General features: G+C 35.5%; 1 protein-coding gene across 1 annotated transcript in view; it reads left to right on the top strand.

Moving 5' to 3' along the window:
* Positions 1–249: 249 nt before the first annotated feature.
* Positions 250–24,769, top strand: part of LOC146140680 (uncharacterized) — a 29,111-nt gene continuing 4,591 nt past the window's right edge. Inside the window, exons 1-13 of the mRNA XM_083392676.1 lie at positions 250–469; positions 1,975–2,159; positions 11,596–11,746; positions 11,806–11,988; positions 12,275–12,402; positions 12,648–12,792; positions 13,895–14,102; positions 17,116–17,228; positions 17,436–17,708; positions 19,475–19,581; positions 20,541–20,738; positions 22,035–22,208; positions 23,702–23,860. Of these exons, the coding sequence (XP_083248802.1) occupies positions 250–469; positions 1,975–2,159; positions 11,596–11,746; positions 11,806–11,988; positions 12,275–12,402; positions 12,648–12,792; positions 13,895–14,102; positions 17,116–17,228; positions 17,436–17,708; positions 19,475–19,581; positions 20,541–20,738; positions 22,035–22,208; positions 23,702–23,860 (2,244 nt within the window). The remainder of the gene's footprint in view (positions 470–1,974; positions 2,160–11,595; positions 11,747–11,805; positions 11,989–12,274; positions 12,403–12,647; positions 12,793–13,894; positions 14,103–17,115; positions 17,229–17,435; positions 17,709–19,474; positions 19,582–20,540; positions 20,739–22,034; positions 22,209–23,701; positions 23,861–24,769) is intronic.

Raw genomic sequence — 24,769 nt, 5'->3', positions numbered from 1 at the left:
CGCAATACGTGGTCATCGGGACGCTGGCCCTATGGATTGTAATGGAACGAACCAGAACAAAATGATGAAAACTTTACAGCATTATTGCGCTTCAGGCTGAGAGGAGGTTATAACGAATTGCAAAATCACGTAAATAATTACACACGTGACTCTATAAGCAAATAACACAAAGTGATTTAATTACGTGTGCAGGAGAAATTGTCCCAAAAAATCGTGAGTGATATAAAACAAGCAAAATTCTGGACAATTATGGCGGACGAAACACAGGATCGTGCCAAAAGAGAACAGCTTGTTATTGTCATTCGCTATGTTGAAACAAGTGCTGCTGTAACAATTATTAAAGAAGACCCAGATGCCATTTTAGATTTGATACGTGATATCGCAATCAACGATGAAATGCGTCCATCGGAATGTGTTAATCACAACGAAATAAAACTCAGTGGAAAGGCAATAGGAGAGGCTATAGTTCGTAATGTACACAAGCTTGGGAACTACGATATCTATTATCGGACAAGGATATGATGGCACAGCGTCCATGTCCAGTGAGCGAGTTGGCGTCTGTTCTGTAGTTAAAAATATCGCCCCTCTTGCCGATTACTTTCATTGCTGTATGCATGCCTTAATCTCAGTCTTTGCAAAGCCACCAAGGTAACTGCGATCCGAAATTGCATGGATGATATAAAAGACCTTCAATTATTTTTAAATATGCTAAGAGAAACAGTCACCTAAAACGAATAATTGAAAAAGAATCCCCTAACGCAGGGGGGGGGGGCAATTATTTTTAACCGCGGGCCGCATGCGAAACTTAAAATGTTGTGACGGGCCGTGTCAAAAGTAGGATCTGAAATACACGCAATATGACGTCATACTCTGCCGGTATAAAAAAGCTAACGAATTTGTTATTACTAGGGCTATTTTTATTTTGACCTAAAAAATTTGTGTAGAGGTTCTTCCCTGAATTGATGTAAGTTACCCAAACATAATATTTGTCGATTTCAGACCCAAACGTAATATTTTGTCGAAAAGTCAAAGGTGTTTTATGGATTATAAAAATGTGCGTCGTGTTTTTTAGCGATAGATTTACATTTTGTATTACAGAATGTCAGTATAGGCTATTTCTAAAATCCACACTGTTGAGTATAGGCTATTCCTAAAATCCAAACTGTTGATCTACTCGTCGTTGTAGCTATACGCAATAGCTGATAAACGCCCGTTGTCCGACGGCGCAGTTCTGCACCGGATGACTTCGGCGCGTCACAGCTTATCGCATACTTCAGCGACGTCCAGAATTATTAATTTTAATCTACGTTTTTTCAATTTTTTACTTCTCAGTATATAAGATGGCTAACGCACTCTTGTTTTAATTATTAACCCTGATGAGGTCAGCTGGTTTCTGCTGCCGAAACGTCGGTTTATACTTCGTTTACACCAGATGAGCGATTTGTATCTATTGATATGTTGCCTGGTGAAGCTAACTCTATTATTAGGCTAAGTTTGTTAAACTTTAGTTGGAGAGAGTGACACAGTGCAGAGGACACTATTTGTCTATAAAATTTCCAAAAATTCGCGTGGATCATACGAGAAAGACAGATGAGATTCGCGCCAAGTGCGAAAACAATTTCCGTATTACTATTCAAAACAGGTTAAACATCGAATTTGGCGGGTCTTGACTACCCGTCTTGTCTAGATCTGTCAACTTGCCCTGGTTTTCGCTTGGCCGAATTATTTTACACAAGGCGGGCCGTATGTTGCCCAGGTCTGCCCTAACGGTATGCAACGCAAGCAATTAGTCGGGCTTTGTGAAACTCGGTTCGAAGAAAGGCACAAATCTCTACTTGTTACAAGAGAGCTTTTACCACATATCGTTTCTTGCCTCTGAAATCCTCACCTGGGACTTAACTGAAACAAGAAAAGGTGCTAGAAAATTGTTAAAAAATTTGCAGGACCCACAATTTATAATTTTTTTTATTATAGCCGAGAAGGTGTCTGCTAGCCTACAGCCAGTCACTCGTTCTTTGCAGCATGTCTGGAACGATCTTGTCAATGCGATGCCAACTATTGGAACAACACAGTCAACCATTAAAATGTGGCGCAATGACGATGACCACGCATTTCAATCAATTTTTAAAGAAGCGGAATTTCTTGCAGAAAAACTTGGCGTAGGTGAGGATGAAATAAATTATACTCACACCAAAAAAAGATAAGCACTTCACGGTTATTTCCTTGTTTTGTATCAGAGTCCACTTGGGCTGATGTTTTACCTGCGGCAACTAAATACGCAAGTTTTCTAGATCCATTAATTATTGTCGAGGGAGAGTATATAGTATGAAAACGGAAGTGGGCAGGAAGCAAACATTTTCGAGAAATAAAATCGGCAATCAATGCTTTAGAAATTGCCCGCAAACCATTTTTCCAAATGTTCATAAACTTCTTAACGTTCTCTGTGCTTTACCTGTTTCCACTGCCGAGCCTGAAAGGGTATTTTCAAAGTTAAATACCACTTTGACAGCAATTCTTTCCACAATGTCAGAGGAAAGGCTGGAATCGTTGTTGTTGCTACAAACACACCGCGATGGAGTTCCGAAGCCGGAAGAAATTATTAATGCATTTGCGGATAAGAAGTCAAGAAGGATGAATCTTCTCTTGTGAAAGGCGACTTCTGTTTTTATGCATTGGTTCTCATCGTATACATCTAAATATGTTTATTTCCTATTATTTGCATACGTTTCGTTCATCGATTCAATTAAACGCATTAATTTTATCCAATGTTTTGGTGTTAACCTGGTTCTGATACAGATTTGCATTAAAAACAAAAGAGCTTTTAATCAAACTGGGATTTACTGTAAGTTCGTTTATTATATAGTCGAGGTCAGCGTGCGGCACCTTAAGCCGTCGCTGCAAAATCTGAAAAACGCCGATTTGCGCGAGTGCGCGAAACGAATTTTAAATTTTTTTGAAATATATACTATATGGCGCTATAAGCTCGTACACCACTACAAAGCTTAAAAATCTGTCTTATTTTGGCGAAAATAGGCCATACTACCTAGGGAAGCACGACAATAAGCTGCTTTTAAGTAAAAAAACATACATTTTTTTTAGTTTGGGGGGGGGTATATCGTTGATTTTGCTTAACAATAAAGTTGAGTAGGAATTACTTGCGGTGCAGTGGAAATTTGCACAAATAGCATTAACTATAATTTGGCAGAACTTGCAATTGTAGAAAGTCTACATCAACACGGTGGCAGAGCTAGGCCTTGGATTAGGACTCGGCAACCTTTTTTTAATCGCGTGCCAAAAGAAGCTCAAAAAGGTTTCGAAGGGCTATAATAATTTATTTGACAACTATGTTGTTAAAATATGATTCTTTTAAGTATTTTATTAATCCAGTTGTTAATCAAGGGCGCACTAAAGTTTAAATTTTCAATTCTATCCGTATAAAGGCATTCATCATGACGATGGAAAGGCGTAGAAAAGATACTTTCAGGTTTTTGGTGTAATTTAAAAAAGATTGATTAACTCTGTTACAGTTACACGATTGTTTTTTTTTTTTAAAGACGCAATGCACTAAAATGAAAGCAGCTGCATAGGCTAGATCAGGGTTTGGCAACCTTTTTTTCGTCGCGGGCCAAAACCAAACTTAGAAAGGTCTCTGCGGGCCGCACAAAATGTTAACTAAGAATTGTGTTATTAAAATGTTAGAACAACTGAGAATCAGGCGGGCCTAGGATGGTTTTTACACTTAAAAACGTGTTTTATTACATTTACGGATCGAGACAGTAAAGTATTGAACCAAAGCGCGAAAAAAAGCGTTTGTTTGGTTTAATATTTGAGTTCACAGGTCGTCACTCATACTAGTAATGTAAAGTGTAATAAAACTACTTCGAGGCAATGCGATAACATTTAAAGTAAACTTAGCTCAGTGTTTGTTAACCTTTTTAAGTCAAGGCGCACCTAGCGAGCGTAGCGATCGCGTTTTTTTTGGTATACCTGTATTTCTTTTATTTTTTAGCAAGTTTTTATTACATTGCCGAAAATAAAAATAGAAAATGTTAAAAAATATATGTCCAATATTTTTTAATACGTTTCCCGTTTTTGCGCTACGCTTTTCGCAGCATTCCACGGCGCAACGGTAAAGAATCGCTGATCGTGTTGAAGAGACATCATCAAAACGTAAACAAACCGTATGCATAATGAACATATGCGCGAAGCGTGAAAATTTTTCGAAATTACGCAGTTAAACGGGTCAAAAAGTATGTGAAATAGACTCGTGTCTAATTTGTCAAAGAGGCGGCGGGCCGGATGAATTACATCGGCGGGCCGTAGGTTGCCGACCCCTGGGCTAGATGGAGAACTTGTTGATAGTTGCAGAAAAAGCTCGTTAAACGTCTTAGGGCTGAAACATTCATTTAAAGCGCAAACAAACCAAAAGTATAAACAATTTTTGGGTAATATCCTCTGCCCAGTTTGTAAAAGATAAAGCGGACCAAATGAAATAATTTGGTGGGTCGCAGGCTGCCAGTCTGCGGGACGTAGTTTGCGGACTCCTGCTGAGGATGGAAAGGTGACGACAATACTACACGGTAATGAAAAAATTACTAAAGTAAGCAATAATATTTTATAATCAAAGAAGGTTCCCCTAACGGGCGAAAAATGTTGCATTTCAGTATAGTTAAAATTGACGAAATATATTCTTAAACATGACTTGTTTTTCGGCGTTGGCCTATTTTTTGAGTTGAACTTGGGCTACAGGCCCAACAGCTGTAAAAAAATAAAATATTTGCTTCTGCTAAATTTCTGTTTAGATGAAGTATTGACTTAAAAGGGTAAAATCATCGCTCCACAGATTCCGGATTATAAGCTGGCATTTTATCAAATTTTCACACAATGCTGGAGATAAAAATAAATATATAAAATCTATTAAAACCCTTAGCTCTGCAGAGGTGATTACTGGCTATAATCATAGGATATAACTTTATGATCTGATATTGGCTACTATACAAGCGAAGGTTCCGTACGGCCGACTACAGTTGTTTTTCTAGCTTGGTCGTGCTAGCTTCATTGGTCGAATAAAATAGTTGGTCTATTGAAAGTTCCCAGTGTAGGGGAGATGTGGGACCAGTGGATCAAAGTGACCAGTGACTCGGAAGCTTGTTTTCCCTCTCCAATTAAAATAGATAATTAATTTAAATTTTGGCTGTGGTATCAAGATTCAACGCCATCTTTGTCTACATTACAGCGGTCCTAACCTTTGGTAACCTGTCGATCCCCTATGTTATTCTGCAAGCGTTCGTCGAACCCCAAATTTTCTCTCAGTATTCGTATCTTCCTCCTCGCTGCTGAAACTGAGCCTATTCAAATTATAAACTTGCATTTATATTAAATTGGCAAAACATTCAATTTATAACGTTACATGACACCTTGGGCCCTTGACTGATAAAAGAGATTTAAATTTAACTTGAAATAACAGCATTTATGTTTTACAGAACGTTCTTGCCGAACCCTCGGAACAGCGGCGTCAAACCCCAAAGCAGTGCATTTCAATCTTTTTACTGGAGTGCAAGGAACCCTATGGAAACATTTCACTGGCTCGAGGAACCCCAGTGCAATAATTCCACTGGCTCAAGGCACCCCAGTGTAATAAACACATTTCAATTAGCTAAACAATTTAGAAATTGCGGAACCCCTTGACTGTACTAGCGGAACCCTGGTTGAAAACCACTGCCCCAAAGGTTCGATCGAACCCTGGTTAAGAACCACTGGTCTACAAGTTTTCGAACGACTTTTGGAGGAAAAAAATTAAATGATTCACTTAGAACTTGTATGTTAACTTAGTTAGTCATTGCTAGGGATGTTCAAAGTAGAATCCCAAGGTATTCTAGAATAATAGGTTTCGAATCTAGAATAACGAATCCAGACTAGCGAATCCTAGTATATGTTTATTAAATTATTTAACCTCGATTTTGTTTGGGGAAGGGATTAAATCTAATCTACCCTACAGGGCCCCCAATCACAGCAATAAATCGCCCAAACAATTTGCTAACATGTGTACATTATAATAAAATAATCTCCCATATGTTTAACATTCTTAACAACTGTCATTTGAAGCAGTTGTGTAAACTGTAATATGTCAACTGTCCAGGTTGTTGCCAAAACTTATATTTTTGCCAATAGTGAGTACAATGCAATACTGCACACAGAAAAGTCTTACGCAATTCGGTCCTGTTTTTTCAAGCATTGTTTGGTATTAGGGCTTATTTTTTTACTAACGTGATCTGTAATGCAGTCAAATAATGTACCGCAAAGAATACAAAGTTACTATTGACTTAACGAATTGTTGACAATTACACTGCGCATAACTGCATAACCTCGGTGAATTTTGGCCTAAAGTTGACCTTAAGTAACCCTATAGCGCATTTTGTGGACGGCCAGAACGTTTTACAACGTAATGTTACTTTTGCTACTTATCGGCTTTAGGGAAATTGCGCACTCCACACCAGACATTACACGTTGATCGCTCGGCCAATAACGCTTGATTGACTCTTAATTATTAGAGGAACGTTATCGCGAAACGCTGTAACTGGTCGCCCGAAAAAACGCTGACACTACTACCGGGTTACATTTAAAGCAAGCTCTGTAAATTGGTCACCGCAGCGACAGGCCAACTTACCACACGCGTTTGTGAAATTAGGCGCAACAATCGGCGGTAAAACATTAAATTATATCGGTTCCAATTACCTGAAATAAACGGCAGAATTGGATTCGAATCCCATCTGGATTCGAATCCAAGGATTCGATATTCTACTTTGAGCATCCCTAGTCATTGCATAGCTTGTTCATGCACTCCGCCAAGGTATGATTTTTATTTACCTCTGTTTTGTATTGAGCCAAGCTAGTGTCATTACATACGTCGAGACGATTTCCGGATAAGTAATTCTGTCCTGGGCATGTAGTCGATAATAACGAAGGTTTTTACCTATTTTGCCGCAACAGTTTACCTGCTCGCGAACAAAAATAAACTATTCATAATAAAAACGTTAATGAACTGCTGGCGTGTAGCGATCTGCAAAGTAGAATCCAAAGGTGTCACATAATAACAGGTTTCTAGTCTAGAGTAACGAATCAAGAATATGAAACCCTAATAATTTTTTAAATAACTATTTAACTTTAAATTTTGGGAATTTACAAAAAAACACAATTATTCGCTAAACTAATTGCTAACTTATATATATTGTAATCGAAAAATTAAATTACAAATGATTAACATTCTAAACAACTGCCACTTAAAGAAGTTAGAGTGCATAAGTACACGAAAAACTAGACAAGAACATATAACATGATAGAAACACCCCACGGTTGTGAAACCTATTTTTTGCCCATATAGTGAGAGCATATACAAAACAATGTTGTGCTTTAGTTCTACTTTATTACAAATATAATATGTAATTATGCGGTCAAATAATATGCTGCAAAGAATACAAAGCTACCACTGCCAGTAATGCGTTACTATTACTTGACAATTACGCTGTGGCGTATTACCTCGCCAAATATTGGCCCAAAGTTGACCTTGAGTCACCCTGTAACGCACTTTGCGCGTTTTACGATGAAATGTTTCTTTTGCAACATAACGCCCTTGTCTGAACCTGGCATTACACGTTAATTGCTGGCCCAACAGCATGTAATGGACACTTAAAAATTGGGCGAAGGTTATCGGCAAGTAATCGATTGCGCGAAAAACGCTAACGTCGCACTATTTGGCTACACGAATTGGCACAGCAATTGTTTCGGCACAGCGATAGGCGACGTCAATTCAAACTTACTCTTGCCTATTGTTTTCAGTTATTTTATCGGGTAAATCCAAAACTAACGTTAAAATTTCAGCATTCCTAGCATATTAATGAAATAGAGAATGGCATAATTGCAAATCATCACCGAAAAAAGACACGTAAACAAAAAAAAAATATGACGGGTTAAAAATTTGGCAACTAATGTGTTAGCCGAAGAAATTCCTATGTATTGAAGGATATGACGATGTCGCTTTGCGGTACATGAATTCAATTACCGGAAAAAAAGTTTGCAATTGATTCCTTTTAAGTCCTGTTGCCTTAGCTGCACTTTTGGATCATTCCGAGAAGTAAAGTGTGCATTCGGTATGTTCTTCTTATGTGTAATTTAGCTTAATTGAATGATAACAAACATTCCTTAAAATAGTATTTTGTTTTATCGGTTTTCAAAATCTTCGCTGACAAATTTATATAGTGTACAAGAGCTTAACTGCCACAGTATTAAATGAGACCGGGTACGAAGGTGCTTGGACTCTTTTTTACATTTTTTACATTTCATTTGTAAAAGGTAGTCGAGATTTGGTTTTGTCAAGGTTTGCGGACAGGTCAATGAAAAAGTCAGAGCGTAGTATTCACAACTACTTTTTGTTACTCACGTGGCGCTTAAACAACGTTGACACAACCAGGTTTTTCGCCTGTTTTGCAATATTGCGGCTTTGAACTATTTCGCCAGATTACCAAATCGTATACAGCTTCACTGACTATTTTGTTGTTGACATTTAAATCCTTCAATGGATATTTTACATTTAGATCCTAGAATGGATATGGAATAGGTTGTACTACCTTATGTACAGATGTCAAGTACAGTATTGTGACGTTGCTGTAATTTCCCAACAGTCATTTTAAACGCTTACGTAAATTACACAACACCGTTACAGTAAAAGGAGTTTTCTTGCGATTGAAGCTTACCGACGAGAACACGATAAAAATTGAAATACACTTGTTTAAGAAAGTGTCGTATATTGTCGTTACAGATTTTTACCGACTGCTTGGTTAGGAAAAATGTACAAGGTCACAGTTTACATGCGGTGTACACTATATATGGCAATGCTAAAAAACTACTTAATTGTTTTTCGACTGGCGTACTGGTATAACAGGGCTCATACATTTTAATTGCACCTTAACTTCGCTAAATTTTATCTTGGCGCTGGTTTAAAATCCTACCACAGCGTTGAAACAATTATTAAAGCAACGTACATTAATTGGGTTAGGGTGTCGGTTAGTGCTTGGGTGAGGGTTGGTCAAGGATTAGTATATAATAATATTGCTTAACCTACCCCAACCCAAACGCTAACTCGCACCCCAACCAAAATAATGTGCTTTGTTGTAGGATTCTAGACGAGCGCCTTTATCTTATTTAATCACTTTGTGTAACATAACCCAAAGCCTATAGCACAATAAGGTATAAAACAGTATGGAATTGGTCTTGTAAATTCAGCATATAAGCGGCAGTCGTTTAGACCAGTGGTTCTCTACCGCCGGTCCGCGGACCGGTGCCGGTCCGCCAAATATATTACAATCTTAAATCTCAATTACAAAATACAAAATGTTGAAGGCTTGTCCATCAAATTTAGAACTTCGCCAGCTTCGTAATTTGCAACATTGTGACGTAACAAAGAGTTAATGGTCTACCTTGGACTTTATCGTACGTCGTACGACACAATGCAAGTGTTGTGCCCAACTGTTCAAAAGTAGGCTACAACAAGTCTTAAATTTTAGGACCAGTTGTATGTGAAAAACTTTAATAGAACCACGTATAACACATGATATCAATTAGACAGCAGCAAATTGCTCATTGAATTTAAGTTTCCATTCTTTGCTTTCAAGTTGCATACTTTTGTCATATTGCATTTTGGGTTGATTTTGATTTTTGAAGGTCCTCCGGTTCGCAAAATTTGTTTTTAAATTTTACCGGTCCGTAAGCTAAAAAAGGTTGAGAACCACTGGTTTAGACCAACCTTGGCGGCTAAGTGAAGCTTAATTATTATTTTTATGATATGTTTTAATGCGTTGACCACTAGTTGGTGCGTTAATAAATTTATATTGGCCCGCCTAATTAGTTAAACTTGTCATTAATTGGCGTTTAATGGTGGTCAAACAGATAAAAAAACGAAAAAAAACGACACATGGTTATTTTAGAACATTGTTGTGTACACAGTTTAACCTAGTTAAAATTCAAGGTAAAATAATAGCTAAAATTAAAGATCTAGCATATCGAAAAAGGAAAAATCAAAAAATACCCTAATAATACCATAGAACGGAGAATAAATTGATATGTGAAATGTACCATAACTGTAAAAACGTTTTCCTTTTTATAACTTCGTTTACTGACGACCTACAGATTTTGACAGCTCTAACGTAGCCTTTTCATGCTAATTATTGTCGATTGACATGAACATCAGGATAATACTCACGTTGAATGTGTTAATCTGCAACATAAAAAATATTGGTAAGTAAATTCATATACTTAACTGTTTTGCCGTACAAATATGTACCGAATTATGAACGTTTCTAATGTAGATTTATAATAAATTCCTTGATATTTTAAAGTATGTTATAACATTTTCCGTCATTTAATACATACAAAATCTCTTATAAGAAGTTTAACTGACATTGTTTTGTTTTAAGATTCTTTGCTGTGTTACAATTGTGATAAACTTGAAGAAAGTCAGTCGCTTTGTCATGAAAACATGCCCCAACTGTGCACGTCAGCAACACAGGTGTTATGATAGACAACGTAACTTATCAGAAGCTTTGAACCACATTACGAAATAATTTTAGTTTTTGCTTGGCGTCATGGTTTGGCGGAAAAGGACAACGCAGTCCTCTCACGTATATCACTTTTTTCTTAAATGTATAGGCCTAATGACTATATAGGCCTACTGCAAAGAGAAAACAAATATCTAAAGAAAATGACCGCAGATGTTCATTTTTATGTGGGGGTGGGAGGGTAGAGATTACGTCATAAAAAGTAACCCTAAGAACGCTACACAGTTCGCTTAATATTTTAAGTTTGGTGTTAATTGCAATTCAAAAGTTGCATGACTAATTCTATTCGCGCAAAGCGAAAAAACGCCTATAAATCGTTTAAGTTGTAAAAAAAATCATTTTTAAGGGTTCGATGAGACGCGTGACGCCTTTGGGATTAAAGCATTTCGACAAAAGTGGCTAAGCCAGAGCAGAATCACCTTTTTTGACGATTAATATACAATATTGTGTGTTTATTTGCGGGGCAGAAAAGTAGTAGTGGTTAATAAATATTCAAACAATTTAAACCATTTTATCTGCACAATACGCTGGAACTGTTAAATATTGTTGCAATAGGAAATTCTTCACTTCACTCAGGTTATTTCTTTTTCGAAAATTTTTATCTGTTGCGTAGTTGAAAAACGGCAAAAAGGCAGTTTTGGAGGGGGCATGGCCACCTGGCACCCTCCCGCTGGATCCGACCCTGTTCATTGTATAATTACACTGGTTGATAGTTCATAGCTCAGTGTAGTAATGACTTAAGTCGCACTTAAGTCACTGTGTTCAAATGGATTGATTTTTTCTATGAAAAAGTTTTTTTCTATGAGAATTTGTTTTAAATATGAACAAAAAATGATTAACCTTTCAGAGTTGTATTCGTGTGGTATGCCATTACTTTTTGTATGTACCGCCTATGGTGAAAAAGTTGAAACGGGAACATTTCAAAAAAAGTTAGAAAATTTTGAAAACCACTGGTCTAAATGTAAATTGATTTTAATTTTTCCAGGGTTGTGTTGCGATCCGAGATAAGAGTCTGCTAAGCAAACGATGTGAATCTGGCTGTTCCAGCAGGGGAGATTCGTGGAATGATGACTGCTACATTTGTGACAAGGATTTTTGTAACTTACATGATGTCGGAGAAAAACCACACGCAACAGGTATTACAAAATGCCAAATCTGTAAATAATTAGGCAATTGTAAATATCTAAACTTTCAGTTGCTGTTGCGCCCCCGGACACGTACACGCACAACGATAGCACTTACACACTTTTTGCTGAAGCTCGGACCTACTGGGAAGCCTTAACCGAGTGCCAGAAAAGAAGAAAAACCCTGGTTTCAATAAAAAGCGAGTCAGTTCAAGATTTTCTCTTGACGCAATTAGATCATACACTAATGAAAGGTAGACGTTTGTAATAGTTAAATGGCAGACATTAATTACTGAAGTTTTAAATTAATTAATTTTGGTTTTTTAGGTAATTAATTATGATTCTGTAAAATTCAAATTTTAGTAGTTTCTAATAAATCACTTGGCTTTGTAACTACTAAAATATTTAACCTGCATTTGTTTTGTGCTGGTGTGAAACCTATGGGACACAATGTTAACAAATATATGCTATGCAATATAAAGCGGATAAAATTGTGTTATACGCCTTTTAAACCAAAACATTTTTGTACTTTTTGTACAGAAAACAAAACAATCCACGGATTTTGGTTGGGAGCAATTTCAGCAGATGGAAACCCATGGCTATGGCAGGACACGGGTGATCCAGTTTCTCTTTCTAACAAAGGAGCATGTCTAAACAATTCTTTTCAAGTAAAAATATGCTTTACAAAATCGGGTGTTAGTGGACGGTGTCTTATTTGGGTTTAAACAAATAATAACAAAGAGTATTTATAGATTAACTATAACTTTATATTTCTAAGTAACAAAATAATGACAAAACAACTTGTTTAAAATTGTTGTGGAATGGAAATTAATTGTTATTAGTTAGTTGGTATTAGTGCTATTGTTATTTTTTTGCAAGTGAAACTTCTCCATGTATTTTTGATTTATGTTAGAACTGGATGACCACTCAACCCCTTAAAAATGAAAAGGGAAGATACTTTTGCGGAGTTTTTATGTTCGAGTCTTCTGGAGGCTGGAATAGCGTAAGCTGTGGTAAAAAAGCAGCAGCGTTTGTTTGTGAAGGAAAAGAAGATATTAGTAAGTCCCAGGTCGAAGTTTTTCGTTTATTACTTTCAATGCTTAATTCATTGAAGTAAAATCGCAGTTTTTTTTTTTTGAGACATTTTCTGAGACCTATTTTTGAGCAGTCCGTAATCGTAATGCGTTATTTTCGTTAGAGCGTTTATTTTTAAATGATAGACCAGGGGTGGGCAAACTGGCATGTTTGTTGTGGCTCTTCTAGTCGAATCGCAAAATTCCAAAAAAATGTAAAGGCTATTAACATACCGTTTATGAACGTTTCTCTCTTTTTCTTTTCTTTATTTAGGCCAGCATTTCGTTTATGACGTAACACTAGACATAGAATCCGAAGAGTTAGTTAACAGCAAGTCAACGCAATTTCATTGCTAAGGTTTCAGAGATTAGCAAATCAAACAAAAGACTGATATTGATAAATATTGTGCGTGTTATTTTCTTATTAGCGTTATTATTATTGTGTTTATTATTACCGTTTTGTTATACAGTATTACAATTCTGTTATTAATGCGGAACTTACATTATTTACCGTTTTTGTAAATTGAAATACGTAATAAGAATATCAAAGCCCATACAGAAGTAGGTATCATTTTGAACGTTTCGAATAACTCTTTATTCATTTTCAACATTATTCGAAACGTTCAAAATGATACCTACTTCTGTATGGGCTTTGATATTCTTATTACGTCATACTACAACCTCCAACCATTATGCTCCTAAATTGAAATACATTTGAGGCTCTCTGGTACTTGTATTTTCTGCAAATGGCTCTTTCATTAAATACATTTGCCCACCCCTGTAATATAAGTTTGGTTTATTGAATTGACTTTATGTCGGTTAGTTTTACTGTTTCGCCTTTTGCATGATGTTACGCAACGCTGAATTGAGTTAACAAACATGTTATAAAAACACTGTTCTAATCGCTTCGATGTTTAATTGTCGGTCAATAAACTTTATTAAAAGTTTTCCTGTTGTCCCCGCGTATAAAGTACTTAATACCGTTGCTGAATAGGAAATAATTCGTAATACAAAATTAAATTCCATATTGAACCTTTCAAGGTATTTTTTATTGTGATTCTTATTTTGTAACTGTTTTTGAAAATAGGTGGATCTCCGAGCCACGAAGTTGTTCGGTCAATAGTTTACAGAGGAAACGTGTACAGCTACTATTCTCAGCCAAAGATGGCGGCAAATCTAGCTCACCAAACTTGCATTAACAAGGGAAGTCAGCTTGCAACGTTATCTGTGAGGAATGTGCAACAAAACGTAAATGCCAGATTGTTGATGCCTAACAATTTCGAAGAATATTGGAGGTTAGTTTTTATGTTTACCTAAACCAGTGCTCTTCAACCGGTGTTCACGGTGCACCAAAATATGCATGGGGAGTGCAACATTTTATAGCTTATCGCAGTTAGGTCACAGTCAAGGGTTTTTAGTTAGATTTAGGGACATGAAAATGTTGGTAAGAGGTGATATCATAAAGTTAGTCATGAAACAACTAGTCTTAGTACCCGATGTTCTCGAGCAAACACGAGGGAATCTAAGGTAGGGTTACAAGACTATGGTGGCCCATGACTGCCATCCTGTTTTTTTTTAATTTAACAAAAAAAAAAAAAAATTATTGAAAAAAAAAAAATAAATAAATAAAAAAAAATAAATAAAAAAATTATTGAAAAAAAAATAAATAAAAAAAAAAAAAAATTATTATAATAATAAATAAAAAAAAATAAATAAAAAAATTATTGAAAAAAAAATAAATAAAAAAAAAAAAAAAATTATTATAATAAAAAAAAAAAAAAAAAAAAAAAAAAAAAAAATTATTAAAAAAAAAAAAAAAAAAAAATTATTGAAAATTTCGACGTGGCCCAGGACTGCCATTCCCATATAAAATGCATTACGGTCGGACCATCACTGCCATCATAGAATACCTTCTATTGTGTGCTGTTAAGTTCCAAGCCAGCGCAGGGAGGTTTGCCACTTAGTCTTTTAGGCCTTCTGGTGGGATTCACCAAAGGGAAGTTGGCAGAGCAAACAAGATATCGATTAGAAATTTTTACACATTACTCAAAGCAACCTAACTTAGCCAGCAATCAGACTTTTTTAAAAAAAAAACATAAAAATATTCATATTTATGATATTAATATTCAGTAATATTCGGCCCTTAAATTAAAATGTGCCCTAAGTGACTTACATAGGGTGATAGCTACGAGTCTACTCTTCAAAATGAGATAAGACTCGACCGCAAATTATTCGGGGATAAGTTATTAATATTCCTTCAAAAATTCATAAACGACGATAATTTCAAATCGGGCAAAAATGCAAAAATCCCCTAACTCGAGAAATAAAGAAGATTTTCAGTCAAAATTTTTACACATCACTCAAAGCAACCTAACTTAGCCAGCAATCAAGCTTTTTTTTAAAAAAAGTAACAATTATATATTTATGAAAATTAATATTCAGTAATATTCGGCCCCCAAATTAAAATGTGCCCTAAGTGACTTACATAGGGTGATAGCTACGAGTCTACTCTTCAAAATAAGATATGACTCGACCAACAATTATTCGGGGATAAGTTATTAATATTCCTTCAAAAATTCATAAAGGTCGAAAGTTTCAAATTTTGTCAAAACGTTTATAGGCTGCATCACTTAAGAAACCTGGCCGATCTTTCAATCAGGCTTTATCAAAACCTTGACAAGTTGTTATCAGGTTTAAGTTGGTTTTGCGCGGTCAACTTGGTATTCTATGATTGGCAGTGATGGTCCGACCGTAATGCGTTTTATATGGGAATGGCAGTACTGGGCCACGTCGAAATTTAATTTTTTTTTTTTTTTTTTTTTTTTTTTTTAATAATTTTTTTTTTTTTTTTTTTTTTTTTTTTTTTTTCAATAATTTTTTTTTTTTTTCAATAAATTTTTTTTTTTTTTTTTTTTTTTTTTAATAATTTTTTTTTTTTTTTTTTTTTTTTTTATAATAAATTTTTTTTTTTTTTTTTTCTTTAATAATTTTTTTTTTTTTTTTTTTTAATAATTTTTTTTTTTTTTTTTTTATTTTTATTTTTTTTTTAAATTTTTTTTTTTTTTTTTTTGTAAATTATTATTTTTTTTGTCAAATTGAAAAAAAACAGGATGGCAGTCATGGGCCACCATACAAGACTTTCCCTAACATGTCGGGCAATTTAGTGTTAAAATCTGCGTCAAGGAGAAACGCTAAAATGTGCTTAAAAACGAGTTTTTAAAGAATTTGACAAAATTTGACCAAAATCGTTCCGATTTTTGCGATCCGGATATTAGTTAAAAATTGTTTACTCTTTATTTTTTGACTTGTATTTACTAAAAGAAAACTACATTCGGTCTTACATTGTTACAGCACAATATAAAAGTTTCATTAATTTTATTTAACCATTAGGTTTTCGCGATTGAAATTAGTTGCAAACAAGATTTTATCTAACCCTAAACAGGGTCAAGTAATTACGGTCCCGCAATCAAAGTAAAACTTTATAAGAATACGGTCCGTATGGAAGCAGCAACACTATAGCAAAGGCGCTGGTCGCACCTATGACTTAACAAATTTGTTTTTTTTGGTGCCAAATCATTCAAGAAGAGGCGTTAAAGCAAAAAAGTGATATATGTCGACCGAGAATCACTAGCGAACGAAAAACCATTTTATAAGGGATACATTTTTTCGATCACTGGCGGCTATAATTCTATCTACACTTAGTTAGGACACACGACATACTCTATGCCCGCCACGGTTTCCACACGTTACATAGGGAAATCACCAAATTGCGCAAACAGTAACACTATTTTAGGTCCTGCATATTAGCAAAGACGCTGGTCGTTCTTCACAAATTCGTATTCCCGTTGGCAGATTATTTTCGCGTATAGGTTAAACAAAATGTAAGATTCCACCAAGCTGTGGCCTCTTCACATTTCAAAAATAAACCAATGACAAAATGGTGGTGTATACATTGCAACTGTTTAACGGGTAAACTTGTGTGGCATTGTTAATGGCGACATAAAAACGAAAGTTTAAATAAATTTCCATAAAAAAGTGTGTTCCAATTGTTTACTGTCAAAAAAGATAAGACTTTCAATGTTTGTATTCAAACTTCCGTCACTCTTTGGACATTTAACCTTAATGTATAACAGTTTTCTCCAAGCTAAAAACATATTATTCCTAAATAGGATTGTAATATAATCCAACAGTGTTTCCAATAGCGACTAATGAAAACATAATTTTGGTGTAGTCTACCTTGTGGCTCGGCTAACAATAGGCCACCTATCCTTCAAACGTTTTTTTAATGTAATATTCTTTTTCTTTTAGCAAAAAGCGCTGTCGCAGAGGGCGAAATAGAAATCAACAGGAAGAATTTAAATTCGCTTGCAGCGACGAATTGCCATTCATGTGTCAAAAACCACTAAAAGAGTTCAATATCTGTAAGTACACTGTTATTCCCCTAACAAATTTGTGATAAACAAAATATAACCGTTACCGCATCAAATATTCTCAAGTAAAATTAATTTACGAATTATTAATAATAAAACATTGGCGTATAGATTGCTACAATATTAAAACAAGAAAAAAATATAAAATTAAAATACCAAACTTTTCTTTAATTGTAATTATAATGCTAACCGTTTTAGCCCGATGCAGAGAGGACATCACCTCTAGTAGTTGTACCATGGTTGTCACTACTCCTGTTTCAATGGAACCAATACCCAACAACATTACGGAAAGAGCCATAGAAATAACCACGCCCAGGCCAGTTGAAAGTGTGCAAACCACTTCTGTTATGCAGGACAGCGAAAATTTATTTTGTATTGGAATTAACATAACGTACAACAACTTGACGTATAGTTTTCCATCAACAATTTCTGGAAATGTTGCTGATTCCTCTGAAGTTTGTCCTTCATCTGGTAAGTATTGTTCCCCTTCAATTAAAATATAGGCAGATTAAATGTGCGTAAGGTTGGCAATTTGGAAAACTTAATAGTTTAGCCGAGAAGGACTTGATTTAAACACAATACTCTTAGTATAAAACCATTGCTAGGCTTATATAAGTAACCAACAAAAAACGTTGGAATAATTTTTGTTGTTAAAAATGGATTTATTGGTTCTTTGCAAACTTGCAAATATAAACGTGTTCTGCCACGTAGGCTAAACTATTTTTTTAAGTAATTTTGTGCCTCCCCATACTTAATGGCGTGCTGGCTTTGAGCCCACAAGGCGAGTACGGTAGCAGCTCAATAAAAAGCAGACGAGTGAAAGAAGCACGCCTTCTCCTGTAGCGCGTTTGTTTAGCAAAGAAACGAAGAGGCGTCAACGATATATCAACACATGTATAACAACTAGCACAAATGCACACCAAATATAATCTGTCCATGTCAAGAAACACACTGGTTTTCGTACAATCAAAGCAGTTGCAAAAACGCTGCAATTAAAACGAGTGTATAGACAATAATAAGTCATACTGGCTCACAAAAGCAATGTCACCAGGGAGTCGAAACGTTTAGCTTTTCCGGTTCACGTTCGGTTCGGGTTCAAGGATTTTTTCGGTTTCGAGCAATTTAAAAGTTCCAGTTCAGCCCCTATTTCAAAACCGCTTCATAAAGTTCCGGTTCGGATACAATATAAGTTGCGTTAAATCTAAAATGTGGATCAATAAATGTAGTAATTTTGGAATTGTAAGTCATTTCATTTCAAGTAACGTGGCGTATTAAAAAAACAGCTATACTCATTATTGAAATATCTAAAAAATAAAAAAGCAACATTTTATCAAAATTCAAATTTATTTCATAAAATTTCGAACATGGCGTATTGACTGTGTAAATTACACGTCATACTGCACTGAACCGCTTTTGTTTACAGGAGGGTTCGTTAAAGGTTCATGTTCTTTCAAATTATTCGGTTCAGTTCCGGTTCGGCTCCTTAAAATCTTACATAAAACGGTTCAGGTTCGGTTACTGTTCGAAAAAAATGACCCAAAAACCGGTCCATAAAGTCCTGGTTTAGTTCCGGTTCGACTCCCTGGTTCTTTCATCTGTCATATAATTACTCAGCTTGATTAAAAATGGCCGCCGTTAGCCACAGCTTCAAAACATAACTTTACAATCAAAGCATTAAAGTTATTACCTGCAATGCCAAGCAAGCAGCGTTGTTTTTAATTTTTTTACTGAAAGAAAAACAACAAATAAGGCTATTATTTAAACAAAAATCCTTTTAAAATGTGTAAATTGTATCGTTTATCTAGTTTAAAGTATCGTTTGAAAAAACAAGCGTATATAGTTTGAAAAAGCTCATTTTCAGGAGTTTTTGTTTATCTAGTTCAAGTTAGTAAATAATAGTTGGGGGACAAGTCATCGAGGCCCCAATTTAGACCACCCCACTACCTTTGCAGTCTTATAGGCATAAGCAAGGTGAAACGACACATGCTTACGGATGGCGATTCGATTGTTACTTAAGCGGAAATCTAGCACAAAGATGTTAGGCTATTCGTAACACTGCTTTTCGTTATAGTTCAATTTTTACAATCTTTATTTTAAGTCATCGGCTTTATAACGCTGATTGAGCAAACTTACACGAACAAACATGGCAACATGGAAGATTAAAATTTCAAATTTTAGAACCTATAGCTATGCAATAATTCGGCTTGGAACTAGACTAGTTTACATTATTTGTGCAGGAGGTGCAATGGCAACATTAAGCTGTCAGTTTGGTTCAAATCACTTTAACGACTCGAGTCTACAATTTGCGCCTTGTTCAAGTTCATTAGAGGACGTCAAAATAAAGGTATGCTATTCTTGGTTTTCTGTTTTTGAAAAAATATGCTTTTGTCATTGCCGTTCGGGATATATTACAAATGTTTTGTCAACAGTGAAAAGGCCAAAAAGTTTGGGGTGTTGAGAAAGTTGGTATAGTTTTTGGTGTGGCCTATACGTAATCGTGGTATATATTAACTTTTCAACCGATGTGAGGGAGAAATACTCTGTGCTCCGTTATATAAACATTTGCCCGCAAACATTTTCTTACCCTCTCTAGAGAAGAATATGGCAGTAATAACAACCTTATCCAGTAATAGAGAATCTCAAAATAAGTCAAATATTTAAATTTCGATAAAAGTTCCCAAATTCTAAAAGGAGATACGTTGGATAGTGGTCCGATCACGAAATTTTGACTTTACAATTTTGTCCAAAAACTGAACAACATTATACATAGGATTGTCTAAATACCATTAGCGTCGGTTTGGACACTGAATAACTGTACCTTTAGATGCAATACGTACAAAGTTTGGGCCTCTTCATAAACAAACATAAACTGTACTGTAGCGTGTAGCCTATAACCATTCCCACAGTTTAAATGTATAAAATGCTCGATAAAAGCGTCTACCAAACATTAAAGGTTCGTTATCTACTTAAAAAAAAACACCCCAGCCACCCTATGTTATCGCCAACAAACGCCACGATTAAGGTTTTATAAAAAAAACCTTAATCGTGGCGTTTGTTGGCTGGCAAAACTGAGAATGGTCAGGTGTCGTGTGTTTTTTTTATGGATAAAGGTTTTGTGACGAAACATTCGCCAACCCTGGCCAACAATGTACCATTTAAAGCTATACCTTAAAACTGTGTTCCATGCCAACATAAATTATTTTAAATCGACCCAGCACTATCAAACGCTGAGTTGAAACTTTTAGTTTCAGGTATGAAAAATATATAACAAATAAAACTATTTTATCTAATGTTTAATTGCAGTTAGAAAACTTGTCTGGTTTGAAAAGTAACGACTTCGAAAAATATAGCCAAGAAACTTATTTTTACACATCGTCAAACAACCTTACACAAGATGACGTGCAAGATTCTGTTGACATTTTGCTCACATTAGATAAGCAACTCGAAGGTGTTGACAATCAATTTGAGAAGGCCAACAATGAAACTGATTCCCTTGCAACTGTAAGTATAGTATAGGTTTTGTATATTTAGTATATTTTAGATTTATTCCAACCTTAGAGTATTTTATACAGGGGGCTCGTAGCCATGTCCCCACTGAATTATTTGCATATTGGACCTACGTAATGTCAAACTTTTTCGCGTTATGCGTTAATCTGAAGTGCGTTTATTATGATGTGTCTTAGCCAAGGAGTCCAAGCTTTTAACTTTTCTGGTTCGGTTCGAGTTCAATGTGCTTTGTGTTTTTGGTTGAGTTCCGACTAACTTAGTTTAACTCTGGGTCAAATATGATTATTTTAAAAACCGGTTATGGAAAAAAAACGAGCAACTTATTTAAAAACCTCTTAACATTTAACAAAAACGGTATGTATTTTTCCATCAATGTTCGTGCTGTTGCCCTTTTTGCCAATAACTGCAAATCAGTGATAAATATTTTGTGGATTCACATATTACCAGCATGATCAAAATTAAGGCAAAGAATAAGAGTGATTCTGTGCTTTGTCAATATATTAATCGGCTAGCACTTTTTAAAAACATTTTGCAACAGTGCCGAATCATAATAGGCCTAAACTGATTCTTTAAAATATGTTTTGTAACGTGAAGTAAATCGCTTTTCAACAGGTTTGAGTTCGGTTCACGTTTTTTAAATACTCGGTAAACTAGTATTAGCGCAAAACCAGTTCATAAAATTGTGTTTCGGGTTCGGTTCGAATTCCTTGGTCTTAAAGGCGTCAATAAAAAAATAGATTTAAACTGTTTTCATTATAAGCAAGGTGGCATGTAGGTGGTTTGCAAAACAATAATATCATAACTTGACAATCCCCATAATATACGACAAGGCAATAGGTATAGGCAATTACCAATTATTATAAGATTAGTAATATGCATTTCAGCATTTGACAGGATTATCTGCGTAATTTCTCACGAGCTCGCTGGAGTCCGGCAGGTGCTTTTAAGAATACTTCTTTTTTTAGCAAACATTATGACGTAACTTTGTGACGTGATAACTAAAACTTTTTACCTCCCGCCCAAAAAAAATCCCAGATCCGCACCTGTATAAATTATAGCCCGCAAGAAATTTAAAAAAATTGGCTGTTTACTCAAAAAGGGTGAACTCCTATGAGTTAGACCAGTGGTTCTTAAACTGTTTTTTTTTATTTTGAAACAAGGTGGGGCGAGAGTCTTGTTAAAATTGTAAAAGGTGGGCGTGTCTTAAAAAGCTTAAGAACCACTGAGTTAGACTGTTTGTATAGCAACAGTAACTGGATGAATATTTAGGTGTAAAATATTGTGATACAGGTGACGCCGATTGTCTTATCTAATGTGGTAAGGTCGGTTAACAACTTGTGTGACGAGGTTGTTACAGTGAAGCAACAGCTTGATCTACAATTGGTTATGGAAAACTTTGTTTCGCACGTCAGCATAAACAGTAGCGGTCAACTCTCACTATCAACAGAAAACATCCATTTGCAGGTACAACAAAAGCAATAATTTTAAACATAGGAAATAACTATTGGAGTATATTTGTTCCAAATCAAACGAGGGCAAACAATAAGACCTACAAAGCAACAATATAATACAATTGTAATAAGACCAAGGACATAATAAAGCCAAGTATGTTGTCGACATTTGGGCGCCGCTGTTAGGGCACCGGATTGTTCCTCTGTTTGGGTTATAGGTACGGGCAATGGTTGGACTTAGAAATAAGGTGAGGGTTGAAATTATTACGGAAGTTAGTTATAAAGTTGGGGGTGGGTATTGGGGTTAGGTAAGAGGTTGTTTCTGCCCCATTCTGGCCATTTGTGTGTTAATTCGACGGATTTTATGCGTTAATTCCTATTTACACGTTATTACGACCATTAGGTATTAGTCCTATTTCGCTTTTATTCCGACCTTAATGTTATTCTAACTTTAGTCTTATGGCTGAGTCCAACCAAACTAAAATACAAAACAGAATTGGTTTAGTATAGATACAAACTTGAATTATAAGCAACTTTAAGCTTTTGATAAAGAAAGTGGTCAGAACATCAAAATAGAGTTAGGTCGAAGCAACATTGAAATGAAACCTATATATTAATTGGCCGTGAAAGTATTCCTACTTGTCATTGTGTTATAAGTTATAACAATCACCACCACTGTAAGACGTTTAATTAGGGTTTACCCATATTGGTCCTATACTCGCGAAACACCATACTTTTCTATGTAAAAATAGGCTAACGCGGTTACCCTTTCAAAAATGCCGTTGGATGGAAAAACTGTTTTGTAATGTGGATGTTGTATGGTAAGTAGCCCATCTTCAAACTAATGCTTAATAATCCAATGTTTGGTGTTATTAAGGTTATTTGCTATCATTGTTAAATTTTTTTAATGCTCTTGCCGAAAAACATGCTGGATCCGACCCTGTTACATTGGAAATGAGTGGCCACAACACTGAAAAGTTTTAGTTGTGTATGTAGGTGTTACATGCAGGGCTGGGGAGCCACCGTAAAATAGCATTAGCTCCGGCTCCAGCTCCGGAGCCATTAGACAATTATTAAATGGCTCCGGCTCCAGCTCCGGAGTCGTAAAACTCAATCCTTTGGCTCCGGCTCCAGCTCCGGAGCCATCAAACACACACCCAATGACTCCGGCTCCAGCTCCGGTGCCACCAGTCACTTATTCAATGGCAAGTTTTAAAAATTGCTTTTGGCTAAATAACGTTGGAGATGGAACAAAATATAATTTCTTAGCTTTAGCACCACAAATTGTAAAATGGCTTTAGCTCCACAAAAATAATAAAAATGGCTCCGGCTCCGGCTCCAGCTCCACAAAAATAATAAAAATGGCTCCGGCTCCGGCTCCAGCTCCACAAAAAAAAATAACAATGGCTCCGGCTCCGGCTCTGGCTCCAGAGAAAATGCTTAGCTCCGGGCTCCGGGCTCCAGCTCCGGCTCCGGCTCCCCAGCCCTGGTTACATGTGTTGACAGGTTTCGGATACTTCAGAAAACATTAACAAAAGTTTATCATTGTTTGCTGATTTTGACAATTCTACAATTTCTATGAGACATCATTCAAACGTATTTCGTGCATACGTCATACGTTACAAGAACGCAAGCTTGTTCCCATCTAGTCAGAATGTCGGAGAGGTAAGCTTAACGGCCACATTAGAACTTAATTAGTCTATTTTTTAAATAAAATATTACACGAAGTTAAATTAAACCGGAGATGTCAAACTTAAGTTTCACATAGGCCGCATGAGACAACGTGAGCGTCAGCATCAGTAACTCAAAAACAAAAACTGTTTTATATTTAAATATCTTTATTGTATTTTTCATATGTTTAATTTACAGTGTAGATATGCAATATGCAACAATCACAAATAGAAAATAATGGATGGCAAGGGCTGCCGCATAAATTAAAATGTAATGACAAGGTGTAAAAATGCAAACAAAGCGACTTTATTTGCGGCGAAGGGAAAAATGTTTTTAAATTTGTTTTGTTTTCCTTTTTTAAAAACAACAATATAGTGTTAAAAGCCATAAAACCACCTGATTAAGACAGTAATTTAAATACCCTAACGGCCTAACCCAGTGTGCACCACAGGCACGAAAATAATATTAGTGAAAAATATTTTCCAAAAGAGAGAGGCAAGTTTCCCTTATTGCCCCCTACGAGTTTTTTTTTATTAGCTGGATGGATATTTTAAAACAGCGGAAAAAAATAAATTTTATAATAAAGTTTTCTGTTTTTCTGAAAAGTTAAGCTTTTACATTTAATATTAATTGACGAAAAAAAAATTTACTGAAATTTATTTAATCAAACCACTTAAATCTCAGCCAATAATTTTCGTAACGACTTAGGCTTAAGTTGTTTTTACAAATGACATGAGTCAAGTAACTTTGCCCGAAAGGTTTAAGTCAAGTCAAGTCATTCGAAACCAGTGACTCTACAACACTGGTATATAACCCCAGTAGTCGGTATATGTTGCGCTGCCGGTTTTCATAGGGTCAAAGCGGCAAGGCTTTATTGCAAAATGGCCAAGAATTGATTTCATT

This window comes from Ascidiella aspersa, chromosome 6, assembly GCF_963924565.1.
Source record: "Ascidiella aspersa chromosome 6, kaAscAspe10.2, whole genome shotgun sequence".
NCBI lineage: Eukaryota > Metazoa > Chordata > Ascidiacea > Phlebobranchia > Ascidiidae > Ascidiella > Ascidiella aspersa.
The sequence above is the reverse complement of the archived record's forward strand: the minus strand, read 5'-3'. Positions and strand labels throughout refer to the sequence as shown.